The sequence below is a fragment of the Histoplasma capsulatum genome (assembly GCF_000150115.1).
Source record: "Histoplasma capsulatum G186AR genomic scaffold supercont2.3, whole genome shotgun sequence".
Lineage (NCBI taxonomy): Eukaryota > Fungi > Ascomycota > Eurotiomycetes > Onygenales > Ajellomycetaceae > Histoplasma > Histoplasma capsulatum.
In genome coordinates this window covers 1,871,844-1,890,909 of record NW_025544803.1, presented here as the reverse complement: position 1 = coordinate 1,890,909, position 19,066 = coordinate 1,871,844, and the positions used below count along the sequence as shown (strand labels likewise).

Sequence of the window (19,066 nt, the reverse complement as noted above, 5' to 3'; positions counted from 1 at the left end):
AGAGGAAATTTAATGACGTGGGGTAGACATTATTGACAAATGACGACGACGACGACGACGAAGAAGAAGAAGAAGAAGTATCTATAAGATCCTGGCCATAGAGGAAAACCCTTTGCCAAACGCCTTGTTTGGAAGGACTTCCTCCGCAGTACCGTGACCATGCCATACCAACCTCCGCATGGTGGTCAATATCCCTCCCATTCAGAGTCGTTCCAAGCCCAACAGCCACCCCGGATACCTCCACCGCGGCATCAGCATAATTTTGGCCCTAATTCTGCGAATGCAATATATCCCAAACCTCTCGTTCACCCCCAGGCCATATTCCCCGCGCCTCCCTACGCGCCACAGCAACAGCAACATGCACCACATCCACAACAGCAGCCGCCGAACCCGCCTGTCAACTATGCGCCTCGACCTATTCAAGCCCGTCCTCCACCGCCCGCAAACAATACGCACCTTCACTATGGCGGAGTTCCGCCGCCCCCTCAATACTTTCCTATCCAAAGTCGACCCGATACGCATCCGTCACCACAGGAATACTCGGCTCAACTCCCCCAACAATCGCAATCAAAATTTCAACCCACTTCCTATCCGCCACCTCCACATATGTACCCTCCCCAGGTTATAATACCCCGCCCGCCCGCTCTACATCAATATAGGACAGTGGATGCCGTGCAACAACAAGCTGCACCACTGCCGAACTCTCAACTAAAAAGGTCGCAATCCCTGAAACACATGTGTTCCAAATCCCCGACTAAGATGCCACAACCTCAGCCGCTCCCAGCGACGCCTGGGAAACCGGCAATTGATTATCATGTGCTACTTTTGTCACTGGCAGATGAGTATATCGATGCAGCACACAGCCAGGGAACGGCACTTGCAGTTGCGCGAGAGGAGGCAGAGACAAATGAGTATTATAAGCTGATCGCAACTGGATTGGCATGTTTAGAAGCGGTGCTGAAGGTTGGAACCCCTACGCAATACTTGGTGCATACAATCGTAAATACAAAATTTAGCTAACTTACCTCGATTAAGACCTGGAAATTACCACCGCGAACTGAGGCCCTGGTGCGGCTTCGCTATGCCCGGATATTGTACGAAGAAACAGAAAATGACTCCGAAGCGGAGACCGCACTCAGTAAAGGGGTAAGCCGCGAGACATCCTGCCCGTGAATTATCCATGGCTAAATTAGCACTTTTAGGTTGATTTATGTGAAAGGGTCAGTTAGGGCTTCGTTTAGAAATCATTTTGGCACTCGAACTTATTTGTGAATCAGAACCGCATGTACGATTTGAAGTATTGTATGCAGCAGCTTCTGGCCCGAATATTGTATAAATCGAATCCAAAAGCTGCCATGAAGCATGTGGATGGAGTCGTTCGTGATGCTGAGGGGTGAGCCTACAGAGCCCGTTTACCTAAAACTTATTCTGACAGCATTAGATACCGCCATACTGCCTGGGAGTATGCGTTCCGCTTTCTTCGAGTCACTCTCTCCCTGTCATCCTCGGCACAGCAAGATACTGCAGCTGCGATACAAAACTTACAAAAAGTCGCCTCCCTTGCCAGTCGTAGCGGCGACAAAGCTATTTTGGTTGTTTCATCGGTAATCGAAGCTCTGGTACGCCTGCAACATTCATCTAGCCATGATTCGATTGAACAGGCACAGCGGGCTTTGGCTACTGCGAGGAGCTACCAGCTCGACAATAAAGTGCTCGACATCCCGCAAATAAGCACAATGATTCAGATGATGGATATTTGCTGCAGCCTGCTCGAGTATGACGTTAAGCAATCATCCGAAAAGCTTCAGATAATGCAGAAGGTAATGGATCAGAAGATAGACGATCCACACTGGCAAAATGATGGAAGCTTTTCGCTCCCCCTCAGCCGTAAGACCATGTCACCTTCAGCCACGGAGTCAACCGATATACTACAAGTCGAGGATGGAAATGTAATGTTGATGATGCGCTGGCTTCCTGAGCATGACATCTATGCTCTTTGCTATTTCCTGAGCTCTGTTACACTCACAGCGAAGAATTCGCAAGATGGACATAAATCTGAGAAGTATCTCAGCGAGGGTTTAAAGATGATACGGAGTGAGCTGGAAAATCCCTTGATATCTCCATAAGAACTATACTGACATAATTATAGGTAACTACAAAAACCCACAAGAAATTCCAGAATCCCTAGCATACGCTACTGAAAGGATTGAATGGCGACGATCTTTATATTGCAATATGCTTTTGCAGTTAATATTCTTGGCTTGCGCCCGAACCGACTGGGCCTTTGCTCGTCAGACACTCAAAGAGCTACGGTCAACCGTGTCTGAGTTAGGAACTAATGTCAATGAAGCAACTATATGCCTTATGGAGTACGCAAGCGGCATCATATCCCAGGGAACAGGTGAACTCAAGGCAGCGCTCGCAACTTTCCAACAGCCCATCTTCGCGCTTAACCAGACTACCAGTAAATCTGCCCGCAATGATCCTCGACGGGACACCGCCATCCTCGCCGCTCTGAATTCTGCGCTTATATTGCGCGATCCAGCTCGACCCTCCCACTCCCATTCTGCCGCCTCCAAAGTTCTTTCTACAATCGAGCCGTTCTGCCGCGTTAGCCCTAACAAATACATCCAAGCCGCCTATTTCCTAATATCAGCAACAACGCACACAGAATCCACCATCCAAACCAAACATGATCTACATCATTCCCTCCAAGCTGCAATAGCCATCGGCAACAGCCAAGTAACCTGCATTGCCCTTACATTCATGAGCTGGAAATACTTCCGCGGCGTCGTCGGTGAACAATCGGAGAAAAGTGCCAAGGCTGCTAGAGCAATGGCGCGAAAGGCAGATGACAAGTTATGGATTAGTGTGACCGAGGATCTGTTGGCAGCCACGCTGGACTCGCAGGGGAAATCGAGAGAGGCTCATGCTACTCGTGAGCAAGCAGATATGGCGTTATTGGGCTTGCCACCAGTGCTGAAGAAGATGAAATCGAGTTCGTCGTCTAATAGTAATAAAGCTCACGATCAAGGCGGCGACGGAGGTGGGCGATCCTCCTCGGAAATGATCATGAAGGCAGTGGAGATTTGATTGAAATAAACGACTATATAACCCCTGATTACGATTCCTTTTGTCTGTTATTCCTTTTTTCTATTTTGCGGAATGTTGATAAGAACACGGACACATACCTACACGGCTGGAGTTTTTTTGTGGAACTGGAGTTGATTAAGTACTCTGCTGATCAGTGCGGAGTTGAGATAAAGAGGTTATGATACTTCTTGTTTTCTAGTCTTCACTTTCTTTCGTTGGGCTCCTTTTTCTTCTTCTTTTCCTCCCTTTCTCTAGAATATCTATTTTCACGCCGTTTCCATCCAAATTCCATATATATAGAATATCTCCGGCGCTTTTCAAGACATTTTACCTTCTCTCGCACCCTCGGGGACGCCTATCAGGTTGAGCAGCCCCGTTAAAACGCTGGGTATGGTTTCTTTTTCTTTCCCATCCCCAATCGTTCGCTTGATGGGCTGGGCTACACATCTGCCGTCATTATGTATGGAGCACATCTCCCGGAAGATGATTCAGGATTCCACTTCAGTTAGAAAAGGGCTACCTATTATTCTGCAAGGGGAGGGGTTTAAGTATGGATAGCCTTGTGTCTTTTGCCCCACGATTGTTAATACAACCAAGGGACGAGGGTAAAAGGTTTGTTGGATAATCTACAGATACACACATGTACAAGAAGGGTATGATTGACAACGAAAAATAGAGAACAAAGGTATCGATCGCCAAAGGATATCAATCAACCAATCAAGCGTTGTTTATAACCTCTTTATCTTCCTCCGCATTTCTCTTTCTTTCCTTCTGTTTAATCCTCTCCCCATAAATATGGAAAGTGACAAATAGCAAAAGAGAAAAACAGAAAGACTCCAACACGCCCAACAAAACTCCTAGCATAACCGTAGTCTGCCGGATGTGTCCTACCCTCTCTCAATAACGCCCAGAATAAAAGTAAAAGAATAAATGTTATACCCGACAAACCAGACCGACCAATGCATGCCCTGTGATAGAAAAAAAAAACGAAGAGGGGGTAATCAAAACAAATCTATATACAAACATTCCTTCTCTTCTTCCAGTTCCACGTCCAAGAACAGACATAGCCCTGGAACTTCACAAAGAAACAGAGTCAGATTTATCCCAGCCCGGCCCACGCACCCCGAATGCGGCGCGCCAATTGTATATCCTTTTGCATGATAGTGACTCGTTTGGCATGTATTGCGCAGAGATTCGTGTCCTCAAATAGGTGGACGAGAAATGCTTCCGCAGCTTCCTGTAAGGCCTGGATGGCCTGGGACTGCCATCGTAGCTCCTCACCGACGCCAGCTGGAAGGAGGTCGACGGCGACTTCACGAACGAGACGCGCAAAGGGGAGTTTGAGGAGGAGGAGGTCCCAGGACTTTTGATAACGGCGGATTTCTTTGAGGGCGAGGGTGCCGGGTTTGTACCGGTGCCGCCGCGGGAGAGGGTCGCCAGCTAGACGAATATGTCTTAGTATTATTTCGCACTATAGAAGATAAGAATTAAGAGTTAAAAAGGCATACGTTGAATATCGGTATCTCGAGATCGTGCGCCAGCTCCAACCCTAGCCCCTCCTCTCCCCCGCCCTCTCCCTCGCGAGCTTCCAGCCCTCGACGATGGCCGCGCGACAGCTGCATCTGATCTTGAGCCGACTCCTCCACCACTTGTCCTTCGCACTTGTGGACTACCTCCTGATATTGTCCTCCCACCGCGCCCCCTTGGTGCCATGGCTTTCCCGAGACAGGGCCGCGAACCGAGAGAACCCTGAATAAAAATGCGCCAGGGGCTGAGGAGAGGTTTGCGTGCGGGTGCGGTGGATTGAGCTTGGTAAAATCAATGGCGGCTAGGTGGGCAAGCTGCAATAGCCCTCAGACTTCTTTTTTGTTGTGTTAATGACCAGTAGCTGCACAATGGCTAGTCAATTCGAAGCTGTCCGTCAGGGGAATTTAGCTATGGCATGCGCGATGGCTGTTCTGGTTTGGGGGCCTGAGAATTTCTTTACAACTGAGGTCCTGAAAAGAGAGACAAAAATGGACGCAGTATATCGAAGTACTACTAATAATCCGAGCAAAACTCCCTTCGACCGGGGAAAAAAGGAGAGAAAATCGTGTGGCTTGGGAGGAATGAAATAATATCGAGGAGGTTGGGAGGGGAGAATGGCACGCTGTGATTGGCTGGCGGCTTACCACTTTACGCGTGGGACCGACGCGGGAAGGCGCGCTAGCCCAGGAGTGGGTTAGCGTAAATGCCAAGTGTCGCTCGCGGATCATCTATTGTTCCGGAAAGCTGCGCTGCGGCTCTTCGGCGTCGTTATCAATCTGAATGTTTGGCTGAAAGGACAGCTGGACACTACAATTCTGTATTCTCGTCAGCCATTGCTTCTTAAGGGTCCCGGGGGATATCAGCCAGTTCCGCAGGCGACGGGAATCACTGCTGTGCTTATCCATCCTTATTCTCCCATAACAGACAATTTGTAGGGGACAGATAGACAGCCAGCACCGCCACTGGACACCCGGATGGCTGCCATCTGGGGCAACGGCCGCCCAGGAGGCGGGGATCAATTCCCCCTCGAGCAATGGTTTTTTGAGATGCCAGTCTGCACGCGATGGTGGACGACTGCCACTCTAGCCACCTCTGTCTTGGTTCAGTGCGGTGTCGTTTCTCCGTTCCAGCTCTTCTACAGCTTCCGCTCTGTGTTTGTCAAGTCCCAGGTAAGCAAGCGGCCCTTCCCGTCCATTAAATTTCAATATCCATTTCTAATACTCTCGATTGCTTCTTAGTACTGGAGGCTCATTACAACATTCTTCTACTTCGGGCCTCTAAACCTAGACCTCCTCTTCCGCGTCTTCTTCCTCCAAAGATACTCGCGCCTCATAGAAGAAGCGGCCGGTACCACCCCAGCCAATTTTTCCTGGCTGCTCCTATACGCCACTTCCTTCCTCCTTGTTCTATCCCCGCTGGTGTCGCTCCCATTTCTAGGCTCGGCCCTCTCCGCAAGTCTAGTGTACATATGGAGCCGACGGAATCCAGAGATGAGACTCCATTTGCTAGGCCTACTGGCTATTTCGGCGCCATACCTTCCATGGGTCCTGATAGCATTTAGCCTTGTCATGCATGGGGTCATTCCAAAAGACGAAATCTGCGGCGTCATTGTGGGCCACATCTGGTATTTCTTCTCGGATGTCTACCCTTCCCTGCATGGTGGACACAGGCCACTCGATCCACCTGCTTGGTGGAGACGATTGTTCGAAGGAAGATGACCGGAAAGAACATCCACGGCCTTTTTTTTTTTTCTTTTTTCTTTTTTTGATATCGGATATCGATAATGATAATGATACTGCCTGCCCCACAGAGGCTACATATGAATTGAAAATTGCCTCCTCTTCCACACACGGCGGAGCGAAGACTTCGTGGTCGATGATCACTCTTAAGATACAGCAGTATTCTACAGGTCCAGTACCCGGCGATTACCACATGGGAATATCGCCACCGCGTCAGAACTCACCAAATAAGTTATTCCACACCCAATATCATGGCATTAGCGCGGGATGGAAGATCAAGTTCGCTCAATTCTAACCTACTGGAGAAGGGTAGCAAGGAAGCAAAACCCAGGAGTAATTATATAATGTATATTTTTACTGTTCCTTTTCACTGTCCCGTTTCTATCACCAGATTTAATTTAAAATTTTGTGATGTCCTCCACTAGATTTTCTAAGGTTTCTTGGTTTCTTGTTTTTTTTAAAAATCATTCTTGGGCGATTACATTGGGGAGAAAGGAAAACCATCATCGTCTTTTGATAACTGGGTCCTCCCTTTGTTGCTTAAGTATTGTCTCAAATTCTCCCTTTCATGAGAGCGTTTTATAATGTACAATACAATGCAGTTCAAATGTCTCAAAACTTCCAACCTTGAGAATCCTAAAACACTCCTTTCCTTGTATTTGAACCTCCTAACGGTGTATATCTGATTGAACAGGCATCTCCACAAGGAAATCATCCAAAAAGAAATTGTATAATAAGGCATTTAAGAGAGAAAAATGCGGAAGCTCAGATTTGATATCATATTCTGCGAAGTGATAAGGCTGATGTTTCCAGAATTTGAGAACTTTTTCCATTGCTTCTGTCTAGAGAATAGTGAAAGTTGATGTTTGTTCAGCAAGAGTGAACCAGATAACTATCGCACTCTTAATTCTTTAACCTATCTTTTATTAAATGCACTAACTAGCTGCAATTGGGGATTTAGGATTCGATTGCCCTTGCCACATTTACCCTCGATTCCGGATGCGAAGTCAATGAATCACAAAGGAATCCAATGACACCGGGAAGTCGTATGAAATTAAAAATGATAGAAACTAGGAATATAAGTGGGAAGGTCAAAGCAATATATATTTATGTCAAAAGTACAAGCCCCAGAAAAGAAACGAAGAAGAGAGGAATCGAAACAATCAATACATTCATTTAGAACATTCATCAGCGGCGCTACAACGCATTTCGATCAATAATGAAAGACCAATGGCTAATTAGGGAATAATGTTAGAAGCAAAGCGGAAATGAAACAAAAATTGACGCAAATAAATACAAAGAAAACGAAGGGCCAAAGGTGAAAGAAAAGTCTGGAGAATTCTGGTATCGTCAATAGCTTCATCATCATATATAGACGACGGGAACTGGAATGTGGAGAGCGTCGTCAATTAGAGACTGGTTTATCGCTTTTATGATTTATAAGGGAAATAGCTTTTCAATAAGTGAGTCGAGTAGACAAGCTAGAATAGGAGTAAAGAGCTGTGTGACATATATGTTGAAAAACGAAGGGTCAATGTCGGTTCGTTCGGCTCGTTAGTCTACTTTTACTGAGCTATGAGACGAATTATGTTAGCATTGAGAGGGGGAAAAAGGTATGACTATTTTGGGATTGTTGAAAAAGATTGTGATTATGTTTGGACAGCCATACCTGTATATACGGCGAATAAAAGCATAAGCAGTCAAGAATCCAACAGTTCCAGTTAATAGACCATACACCGCACAGCAGAGGAAGCTATAGCTGAAGAATAATAGGCTCGAAACAAAGCCGCGCACGTGTAACTTGGCATAGTAGTACCATATGCAGTATAAAAAGACCCAAAAGGCGCTGCTTCCGCCCGTGAAGAAGCTTTGCCACCACCAGCGGTGGTTCTGATGATTCACGAAGGCGTTAGTTTACGTTGGAAGGATAGAGGGGAGTTAGGAAGTAAAGGGTTGTTCACGGAAGGGCTAAAGAAAACTTACTTCGCTGTTTAACTGGCAATATGTCGCGATGATCGTGACCTCAGCTACAGTAACGATTAGGATTGTGCAGACAATACTTAGGTATCCAAAGACATAGTAGTGTCCGCTTTTGTCCTGAAGCAGGTTTCTGAAGACGAAAAGTAACTCAACAAAGAGAACAGTGAATGGAACGAGCCCGGTAAGAAGTGTTCCGTGTACAGTCCTCAAATACCATGATTGGGGCGGTATTTGGCGCGCGATGGCGTTTGTACGCGTCGGGTGTTCCCAAGGCTTGGTCCGCATATATCCAAACCAGCTGCCGAGATAGACAAGGGGAACTTGGATAAGAAGCCAAAGAGCAAGCAAGCCAACAAGTGTGCCGAACGGTAGCGCGGTGCTGGACGCTTGAGCCCAGACAAAGAGGTTCAGAAAAAACACTAAACAAAATAACAGCCCAGGGAACAGAAGGGAGGTCTGATGCAGGGAGTTAGTATCTATTCTTACACATTTAAATCTCCAAAAGAGAGAAAGACGCGCAGGGGAACTTACGATCATCGCGTTCTTGCGCCAGTTATGGCCGCCAAATGTCCTGTAGAGCCTTCCAGAGAAATAGCCAGAGAATACGCCGGCAAAAACAAAAAGGCCAATTCCGACAGAAAGAAATCCACCGCGGAAGCTTGGGTTAAGAATTCCAAGGCAGCTCAGGAGAAGGAGACCAGCTGCCATGAAAAGTAATTGCATCCCTGAGCCAACGAGGGGCGAAAGCAGCCCGCTATATCCAGGAGTGCGAAATACGTCCCCATGAAGAAGTTTCCATCCTGCAACATCCTCGAGCTCATCGTCGGTGTCAAGTTCATCCTCTTCCAAGCTCTTATCGAGAAGGCCATTCGAGATATTTTCACCTAATTTCGGAGTTCTAGAACCACTCTTCGATTTGCGACGTTTTGGTCTAATCTTTCCCTCCTCCATCGCGCCGTCTCCATGACCCTTCACATCACCCAGGACTGTCTTGCCCCATATCACAAAGACCGTCACACCCAGCATTCCGGATATCACCAAGGAATTTAAGATTGCTAGCCAGTGAGTTTTAGTTCCTTCTCGCTGGTTATTGAAGTATAAATCCCACCGGTTCCACCACTCAACCTTGTCTTCTTTACGGAAGTACACAGAGTATGTATATGGAATTGGAAGTGTCGCTCCGTCATCTACATCCACGTCATGTTCTGGGATGTAAGACGAGTCAGTGTATTGGTGCGCCAATCTCGTGTTATTCGAGGGAATGTGTAAAGCCAATCCATCATGTTCGATGTGTGTTTGTCTAGGACAGCCATCTGCACGCCTATCACTCGCATCAATGCTCTTCGCATGAATCTCAAACCCTACAATCACCTTCTCACCTCGTTGGCCAGCTTTACCTGGTGCCTTGCGCCAGCGGATGACAAAGGTGAAATGATTGTGTATATAGTATGTGGGTTTGCCGTCCATGGGGGAGAAATCTAGGTATCCCAGCTTAAAGCCTGTTGCATAGTACTTTTGCGAACGGTCTACGGTTATGAAACTCGTAGCTCCCGGAAGATTGTCCATAATCCATTCCGCAACATATCCATCCATAATCAATTCCTTGGCCCGTTTGACAGCTTGTCGGTCGATCGGGCGGTTACAAAGGAATTGGCATTCAACATCCTTCCCCATGACAACATCGAAGTCAGATGCCATGACCCTGTCCCCTCGGAGCACCTCACCCAGGTTGAGCGATATGCTGTGCCCACTCCTAAAAGGAGAGCCATGTTTCTTTCCGGTCGGAGGGCACACGAAAGGAAGTTCAAAGTATGCGTATTGCAACTGGGTACTGTCTGAAAAGATCTTATTCACGAATACCGGGATAGCTTCGTTGTCACGATAACTCTTGATGGAGTACCCTAGAAAGCCCGATTGTCCGTATTCGTTAACGTATGTCACGTAGGATCTGAGCTTCTCAGAATCACCTACCAGGTAAGTAGAAAGCTCCAGCACTACATGTCAGACCTAGCCATGCGCATAACATATAAGCCAGGGACCGGCCTCGCATCTGGGCACGGTGAGCCATAGTGTTGGACGTAGCTGTGTCTTTTCGCAACCAGTTGGAATGCTAAAGCGATTTCATAAGCGTGAAGCAACTGGTTGTCTATTATGAGCGGCCGAAGGGTAACTATACGCAGCAAGCGGCACAAGCGTCAGTTTTCCCGCAAGGCAACCTCCCTGCCCAACGTCCGATGCGGGGAAATGCAGCGTGGTAAATGAGCGTAATTGGCACAGAGTGCCCTAGGAGGTACTGGGAGATGCGCAGAGGATAAATGTCCCGAATGATGTTCTAGAGCCAAGTAGCAATGCTATCGGCTAGAAATGGAGCTCGCCAAGCGGGCGTCGAGGCAAGTCATCAACCAGCGAAGAAAACCAGCAGGTTATCGAGAGCAAGCCGAACGGTTGTCACGAACGCGATATTGAGGGCAATGCACTGCAGAAGCAATAGCGGCATGATATCGACCAGATGGCGGACTGTTCTTAAGGTGGTTCCGAAGTTGCCAAATTGGGTAAGGCCCGGCTAGTCTGTGATTTGACTTTCGGACACTTCTCCACTTTAAGATGCATCTCTATCTCAATGTCAACAACAAAAGATATTTATAGTATGCTTCTAATTAGAAGAGAGGTATTCTTTTAGCTATTAAAGGTATTAAAAGAAGCTCATATTTCTGATACTAGAGCTATTATATAAATATAAATATCTCTCACTTCAGTTTAGTAGATTGAGAATATAGTTGTACAGTACAACTAACTCGGCTAGTGAGGTGTAGGCTGTCAGTTTCTGACCTGCATATACTTCGCATAGCCTTAGAAAAAATATGAACGACAACAACGAAATGTTCTCACTGTGGGCGTTGTATCGGATATCCTTGATATCGTGGCTGCTAGCACCTTCTATTCCACCGGACACATCGACAGGGTTCCGTTGGAAGCGGGTCGTTTGCTCTTTTCCGCTTTGGGCTTGATTGGCCTGATGGGACTCCGCGTTGCGCCTGTGTCCCCATAAGTGGTAGTTATAGGTGGGTCGGGTTACAGCATGTTCAAACCTGACCCTCACAATAACCAGGTTATATGCGGAGGCGCAGTCACTCAGCCATCAATGCCACTGTATATAACCTGGTTATTGCTGGTGTGTGTTCAATTTCATGTTCATATATACAGAATACTTGTATTTAGTAAGAGAAATACTATTAAATTCAGATATATGTGACTTTGTACACAGAAAGTTATATAATTACTAGTTAAATAATCTACTTGATTTCATTTCTACTAAAGAGCTACTGATCTCAAACACTGTATAGAAGTATAAATCAACTGTCTGAATATCATACACAGTTTATACAACTAGATCTAACTCTATAATAATAATATATATACATCTATAATAATAATGAAGAAATGAAGATCAAAGAGAGAGAATAGAACAGAACAGAACAGAAAAATAAAAGCTTTATATATATTCTATTCAATAAAAATGAGATTATTCTGTGCATCAGACTGAGTATTATAATTCACATCATCTGCTGCTGATGCTTGTAGCTGTGATAACTGTCTATTATAAAAATCATTATATATATCAGACTGATCTGCAGAGCTGTGGAGAGAGCAGTACACTGCATGATTATATTATTTACAGTTGATATATACTTCTTCAAAGTGACTGTACACACAGCAGCACAATGAAAATAGTTTAAATTCAGAAAATATACAACACTGTATACAGTCTGTGATAAGAGTTCTATTATAAGATTGAATCAGAATGGTATTGATGTATGATGAATGATGAGACAACACTTGATCAGCTCTGATATATATATGAATATATAATATATCAAAGTCAGAGATAGCAAGCAGAGTATAAGATTGAAAACTATAACAAAATATACTCAGCTGAGAATTACTGATATATATTATATTATACTCTGATTATTTCTGTCATTCATTTTGATATTCAGCAGCTGAATAATATAAATCAATCAATTCAGTCTAAATCAGATTCTGCTGAATAATGACAGAATTGTATGAAATAAAAGCTTTTATATTATAATCAGCTTTCTATACTATATGATAGAGAAGCAGAGAAATATTTATATTATTTACAAAGAGAAGAAAGAGAGAGAATACTGTTGAAAAATAGAAAAGAGCTGATCTTCTTTTTTATAAAAAAAAAAAATTAAAAATCTTCTCTAACTATATATACAAGTCTCTGTCAGTGTTCTTCTTTTTTGATATAATGAAATAAACATCTCATACAGTGTATAAAGTGAGAAAAAGACAGAGTGAACAGTGAATGAGTGATCTTGATAAATTTCAACAAAAGAATAATGAATTCTGATATAAAAGAAATTGTATATACTGATGAATAATGATGAAGAAGCTGAAGAGAGAAAGAGAAAAGAAGTTGAGAGAGAAGACAGAGAAAGAAAGGATTTTATAATCAACTTATTGTTATTATTATTGTAAATGAAAAAGAAAAGTGGAAATGTCTTGTATATAAAAGAGAAAAGAGAGAAAGAGAGAATACTCACTTTTGTGAATTCTGCTGAGACAGTCTGCATGTATAAATAAATAAATACTCAAGATTAAAAGATATATAATATAGTATAGTTAATATACACAGATTATCTTCTTGCTCTTTTGAGAAAGATAAAGAGTTTGTTCAGACTCATTCTTAATTATATATACATCAACTCAAGCTTCTCCACAATCTCTAGAATAGATTTTAATTTCATTGTATGATAGTAACTGAGTATCTCATTGATGATCATCTTTTGCTGAAAAAAAAATATATACTTACTATTCTTCTTTCTTCAGCTAGATCTGTATAATAACTTCAGATACTATATAGAGAACTGTTCATTCAATCTCTGTTTCTATTTCTTTCAGAGATTATTGATTGATTGAATTGTATGAAAAAGCTGATATATTCAAATATTATTCTTAATTGATAATACTGTAGCAGAAGTGATGACAGCAGCAGCAGCAGTTGATAAAGAGAAGAATAAAGATACAGATACAAAGATGAAGAAAATTTTAATAATATTTTTCTATATACAGACAGTAGACTGGCCGTGTGACCATGCATGGGACTGGGACCAAATTTTTCCTCAGTCCCATTATTAGATATCTTAGTCCTGGTCCCATATAGTGTTTAGTAAATTAGTCACTTTACACTGTTTATATTATAAATCTAGTCCCAGATCATGTTTTACTAATAAATTAGTGGTCCCAGTCCCATTTGGTCCCATTTTACAAAATGGGACCAAATGGGACCATGATTTACCCTATATAGGTTGGCAGCGATAGATTAGCAGTGATAGATTAGCAGTGGTAGGTAGGTTGGCAGCGGTAGGTAGGTTGGCAGCGGTAGGTAGGTTGGCAGCGATAGATTAGCAGTGATAGATTAGCAGTGGTAGGTAGGTTGGCAGCGGTAGGTAGATTGGCAGTGGTAGATAGGTTGGCAGCGGTAGGTAGGTTGGCAGCAATAGATTAGCAGTGATAGATAGATTAGCAGCAATAGATTAGCAGCGATAGATTAGCAGTGATAGATTAGCAGTGGTAGGTAGGTTGGCAGCGGTAGGTAGATTGGCAGTGGTAGATAGGTTGGCAGCGATAGGTAGGTTGGCAGCAGTAGGTAGGTTGGCAGCAGCGATAGATTAGCAGCGATAGGTAGGTTGGCAGCGGCATAGATTAGCAGTGGTAGGTAGATTGGCAGTGGTAGATAGGGGATCTAATAGCGAGCCATCAGGGCATTGAGCACTAAGCAAGATAGGGGTAATATCTCCACCAATCATATCATCAGATTGATGTATTATATAATCATCAGAATGGGACCAAACTTGAGTCAAAATCATGATCAGTCCCAGATCATGTTCTGATTTTGATAGTCAGTCACTTTACATGGAATATCAAGATTTTTTAGTCCCATTTCACTCATGTTTTGATAATTCTAGTCACTTTACACTCCCATTCTGATCCTGGTCCCACTAAAATAATGCCAAGAAATGGACTGGGACCAAACCAAACCAAACCAAATGTGAAATTCATGGTCCCACCGGCCAGTCTAACAGACAGAAATAGAGACAGACTGAAAGATTCAGAATTCAGTTGTTATTATATCAATTTTATACTGAATTCTATCAATCTTCTTCTTCATTTATACATCTCTGATTTTTATCTGATCTATTATTACATTAATCTGTCTTTGTACAGTGCTCAGACTCTTGAAAATCTGTGACACTGATTGTTGAAACATTATTTTCTATAAAGAAATAAGAACTGACTCTGCAGTCTATACAGCATCTGTAAACTGTTTATACTCTGCATACTGAAATACTGAGTTGATTCACAGTGAATGAGTTGAAAATTCTCTCTGAAGAAGAGCAGAGTTCTGTAATATTATTATATAAAAATAATCTAACAGCTGCAAAAACCTCTGAGCTGTAAGATTATCTGAGTCAAATAAACTTTCACTATCAAGCAGTTTCAGACTCACATCAGAGATCTCAGAAGAAGTGATATGAGAGAATCTGTTTTCAGAATGAAATTAGATAAATCATTTATTTATTTATAATCAGAGAAATTTCTTCAACAGCTCTGATGAAGTAATTATAGTTTATGAAAGATAGTAATTATTTAATAAACTAGAATTGAACTCTGTAATTCTCTGTATGAACTTCTGATTGATCTGACTGAGATAGCAGCTGATTAAAAAGTCATTATTTCATCACTCAACTCTGTAAATACTGCTCTTATTTATTTCATTAAACTCTGTCTTCTGTGTATCTGTGAATTGTCTGATATAAATCTTCTTTGTTATCTCTGATATATCTGTGTATATAAAGAGCTTGTTTATTTACTTGAGATGAGTTCTGTAGAAGATCTGCTTGTATAAATTCTCACTCTTAAATAAGTGAATATTATATTAGAGCTGATAATAGTGAAACTGAGGCAGAGACTTCTGTACAATATTTCATCTATAGAACAGATAGAATACAATCTGTGATATTAAATAAAGAATATAATTCTTATACTGTATAATAGTTGAATATTCAAGTCTGTTGTTCTGATTTATCTTACTATTATTTATAATCTGAATAAGAGATCAGTAGAGTGTTGATTTTTTATTTAACAGCTCAATTATAAACAGATCAGTCAACTATATCTTTTATCTAAACTGCTCTCTCAGCAGTATATAATAATTTATAAGAAAGTCAGCTGCTGTATAAAGAAGAAACTCAATTATATATCTTTCATTTCTCTGCCATCTCTTTCAGCACTGATATATAAAGTTTATTATATTCAACTCAGTATAGCTGTTCATCAGAGTGTCTGTATCTCTGTTTATAAACTCTGTATATCTCTGTACATACTTTATAGATCTGTAAATCTTTAATATATTATTTAAAATCTGATTAACTGAATGAGAATAAGAATTCTTCTGTCTACTCTACTGTGTATAATACAGATCAATAAAAGTTGCTTGATACTGTTTAATCAGACTCTCTTCTATTATCTACACAATCTCTTCTTTCTCAGCATTTGTATACTTTCTTTTGAGATGATCTTCTCTGAGTGAATAATTGAAAACTCTTTTATTAAAGAATCAGATTGTCTTCTGCTCAGAGACAATCTGATTATCTGAAAACTTCTTTTTATTATATTATTTCTATTGTATAAATAGTGAAGATTGAGCAGCAGTGAGAAATTAGTCTATTAAATTTCATCTCTTTTCATACACAGAAATAAAGAAGAAATAGAAATAAAATAAATCTATATATTATCATTCATTCATTCTGCTTCTCTGTATATACTATCTGTATATTCTTTGATCTGCTTTATCTGCTGATTCTCAGTGCATTCTCTCTCTGTGCTGTCATCTCTATAATAAAATCATACTGTAGCTGCTTCTGTACAGCAGCTGCTTTAACAGCAGTATCAGCAGCAGAGATTATTATCAGTCTTTCTCACTTATATGAAGATGCAAGGGTTTCAAAGTAGATGAGTAAGAACAAGAATAGTTAAAAATAGAAATCAATACAAGAGCAGAGAGAGAAGAATACAGTAGTAGAATAATAATTATTAAATACATATTTAGAGAGGGACTGATACAGTCATTGTATATAATATTACAGAAAAGTTATCTCTTTTATATGATCAAAGAAGATAGCTCACTGTATGGAACATGTATGGGTTATTCAGGAGCCTTGGCTGAACACCATAGGAACACATGTTCGAACACAGGCAAATCCACCTTCATATAACCACTAGTTATGTTGGATAGCTTGTGAAAGGGACTCCACGCTACGTTTATATATGGTGCTTTTTTGCCGCTTTGTTCTAAAGCCCGAGGAGAGAACAATGCTGTATTTTGAGGGCCTGGGTCTTATTTTTCCCGTTTATCTTTTTAATTTACTTTTTATTTATGACCTTTATTAAATCCTTTTATTTTTTCTGTTTCATCGATAACCGCTTCTTCCTCCAATCACATCGCTGTAGGGGAGAGAGCCATGACCCAGGAGGCCCAGGGTGGAATGGGCTTGGGCACATAAGGACGCGTAGTGTTAAAAAAAAAATTAAGGAAATCCATGGCCAATCTGATTTACAAAAACAAGAAACAGGATAATAGAGGAGAGCTTGCATGCCAACTACAGCAGGTGCCATAAGTCAGGGCTGATTAATACAAGAGCGGGGTGAAGAAATCCAAGATAGATAGAACACGGAAAAGCCAGGCAAAAGGAAAAATGGAAGTAGTAACATCGCATCACTGTAGCATACTCCCAAGGGAGATGGAGCATAAATAAAATAGATAAAAAGTAGAAAAGTTTTTATTTTCTCTTCAACTAGAGGGTGTTGGCATCATCAACATTCTTTGCGCGCAACAGAAACAAAAATGCACAAAAGCTGCGAAAGAAGAAATAGACCCCGAAGTTATCAATTCACTGGGGGTAAAGACAAGGTACATAAAAAGACAAATGAAAATGGATGCTCATGGATGGTTGAGTAAATATTCAACCGCGCCTTGCACACTCCCGCCCGTCCGTCTCAGAGCCTCAATATTCCGCTCGAATTCATAAAAGCCCATATCATTTAGTTGTCTCAGTTGTTCTGCATATCTTTCTTCTGGCGGCCGGGTATCCTGGGGTGCTGGGCTGCCAGCACCTCCACCTCCGAACAAAGTTGCAAGCGGATTGTTGGCTGGGTCTATGTTGGAAGAGGGTGGGTTTTGGCCACCGCCATTTAGAGTTTGTAACATCTGAGTGAATAAATTGGGGTCTTGGATGAATGGGTTGTCTTGTAGTGCTGCGAAGGGGTTAGAGGGGTTTTGGGGTTGCTGCTGCTGGTTTTGGTTGTTCGCGTTGGTTTGAGGTTGGCCGAGGTAAGCAGGACTAAGTAGGAATGCGTATGGGTTTGGCTGTGGAGCAGTTCCCGTATTAGCTGCATTGTTATCACCTGTAGGTGTTTGTGTGGGTAAAGTTGCGCCAGATGGTGGAGTGGCACCAAAGAGAGCGGCGAATGGATTTCCACCACCAGCACCACCTTGGGCTCCTGGCATACCAAACAAGTTGAACATATTTGCAGTATCGTTGGCGGTATTAGAAGATGGGTTTTGATTATCATGAGTACCACGGCTCTCCTCGGGGGTTGTGTTTGTTACACCTGGGGCGGGAAATGCGCTGCCACCGCCAGCTCCTCCACCTCCGCCCATACCCATAGCCCTTTGCATTTGAGTCATTTGGCGGATCACATTTGGATCAGTCAACATTCGTCTGAATAATGGAGACTGCATCATTTGGCGAACCCCAGGCCCCATTTCCAGCAGCATCGGATTTTGTTGAATCATCATATCAATAAGTTGAGGGTTTTGTAAGGCTTCATTCATACTAGACTGAAATTGCGGGTTTTCGAGCATTCTAATAATTTCTTCCGAATCTGGAGGGGGCCCCATCTATGCGAGATCTCAGGATTGGTTTTCAAAAAAAAAAAAAAAAAAAAAAAAGCTGGTAATGAAGAGGGGGGAGGGGATTATTATCACTTACACCACCATCAGGTCCAAACATACCCGCGCCTGGTAACTGCGCAAATCCAGCATATCTTGCCCCTGTGAGTCCTGCTAGTGGATTATTTCCCGTTCCAGCCGCGATGTTGGTTGGTACGTTGGGGAGGCCCGAGGTTCGGGTTCGGTCGCCCGCAGTGGTACTGGAGCCCTGGGATGGAGGAGCTGGGCGCTGATTGCTAATGGCACTCTTGACAAGGTGAATTGAATGGCCATCCTTAACATTATGAGTAGCTAGCGTATCACCATCTTTCAACACCCGACCAGAATAGATCAAGCGTTGTCGTTCTGCTGGAACATCTGCATAGTCCGAACCAGCTAATTTTGCTTTGAGATCAGCTATAGTAGTCGACGGATCCAGCGTCAGAGTGTATTTGACATCATTTGAAGATTTGACGTGGAAGGTGATGGGCGATTGCTCCCCCGGAGAACTATCCTCCGCCATGGTAACAGGGCCAAGTAAGCAGTGAGGGGAAGAGGAGGGAGGAGCTGAAGGATGAACAACGCTATACTACCCAACTAGAGGACGAAATCAAGATGTCATATGACATACAAAGAGACGTGGAGAGTTGGCAGAGGCAATGTCGGCTAAATCTGTCACTGAAGCGGCTGTGAATGAGATGCTGAA

The 19,066-nt window shown here is 42.8% G+C and overlaps 5 protein-coding genes across 5 annotated transcripts; 2 read left to right on the top strand and 3 right to left on the bottom strand.

The window, feature by feature from the left end:
• Positions 1-159: 159 nt before the first annotated feature.
• HCBG_02787 (uncharacterized protein) lies at positions 160-3,619 on the top strand (the record flags this gene model as incomplete). The annotated part of the gene is made up of 6 exons (XM_045429836.1): positions 160-999; positions 1,036-1,146; positions 1,203-1,220; positions 1,278-1,393; positions 1,442-2,094; positions 2,150-3,619. The coding sequence occupies 6 exons, from the start codon at positions 160-162 to the stop codon at positions 3,091-3,093; spliced, it is 2,682 nt and encodes an 893-aa protein (XP_045289731.1).
• Positions 3,620-3,784: 165 nt separating this feature from the next.
• On the bottom strand, positions 3,785-5,158 carry HCBG_02786 (histone H3; the record flags this gene model as incomplete). The annotated part of the gene is made up of 2 exons (XM_045429835.1): positions 3,785-4,533; positions 4,602-5,158. The coding sequence occupies 2 exons, from the start codon at positions 4,804-4,806 to the stop codon at positions 4,193-4,195; spliced, it is 546 nt and encodes a 181-aa protein (XP_045289730.1).
• A 315-nt stretch (positions 5,159-5,473) lies between these two features.
• Positions 5,474-6,846, top strand: HCBG_02785 (derlin; the record flags this gene model as incomplete). Its single annotated transcript, XM_045429834.1, has 2 exons — positions 5,474-5,789; positions 5,859-6,846. The coding sequence occupies 2 exons, from the start codon at positions 5,595-5,597 to the stop codon at positions 6,336-6,338; spliced, it is 675 nt and encodes a 224-aa protein (XP_045289729.1).
• Positions 6,847-7,268: 422 nt separating this feature from the next.
• Positions 7,269-10,407, bottom strand: HCBG_02784 (transmembrane 9 superfamily member 4; the record flags this gene model as incomplete). Its single annotated transcript, XM_045429833.1, has 5 exons — positions 7,269-7,932; positions 8,029-8,249; positions 8,343-8,795; positions 8,871-10,240; positions 10,311-10,407. 5 exons carry the CDS (start codon positions 10,405-10,407, stop codon positions 7,914-7,916), a joined length of 2,160 nt encoding a protein of 719 aa, XP_045289728.1.
• Positions 10,408-17,370: 6,963 nt separating this feature from the next.
• Positions 17,371-19,053, bottom strand: HCBG_02783 (deubiquitination-protection protein dph1; the record flags this gene model as incomplete). The annotated part of the gene is made up of 2 exons (XM_045429832.1): positions 17,371-18,330; positions 18,422-19,053. 2 exons carry the CDS (start codon positions 18,881-18,883, stop codon positions 17,371-17,373), a joined length of 1,422 nt encoding a protein of 473 aa, XP_045289727.1.
• Positions 19,054-19,066: the final 13 nt, after the last annotated feature.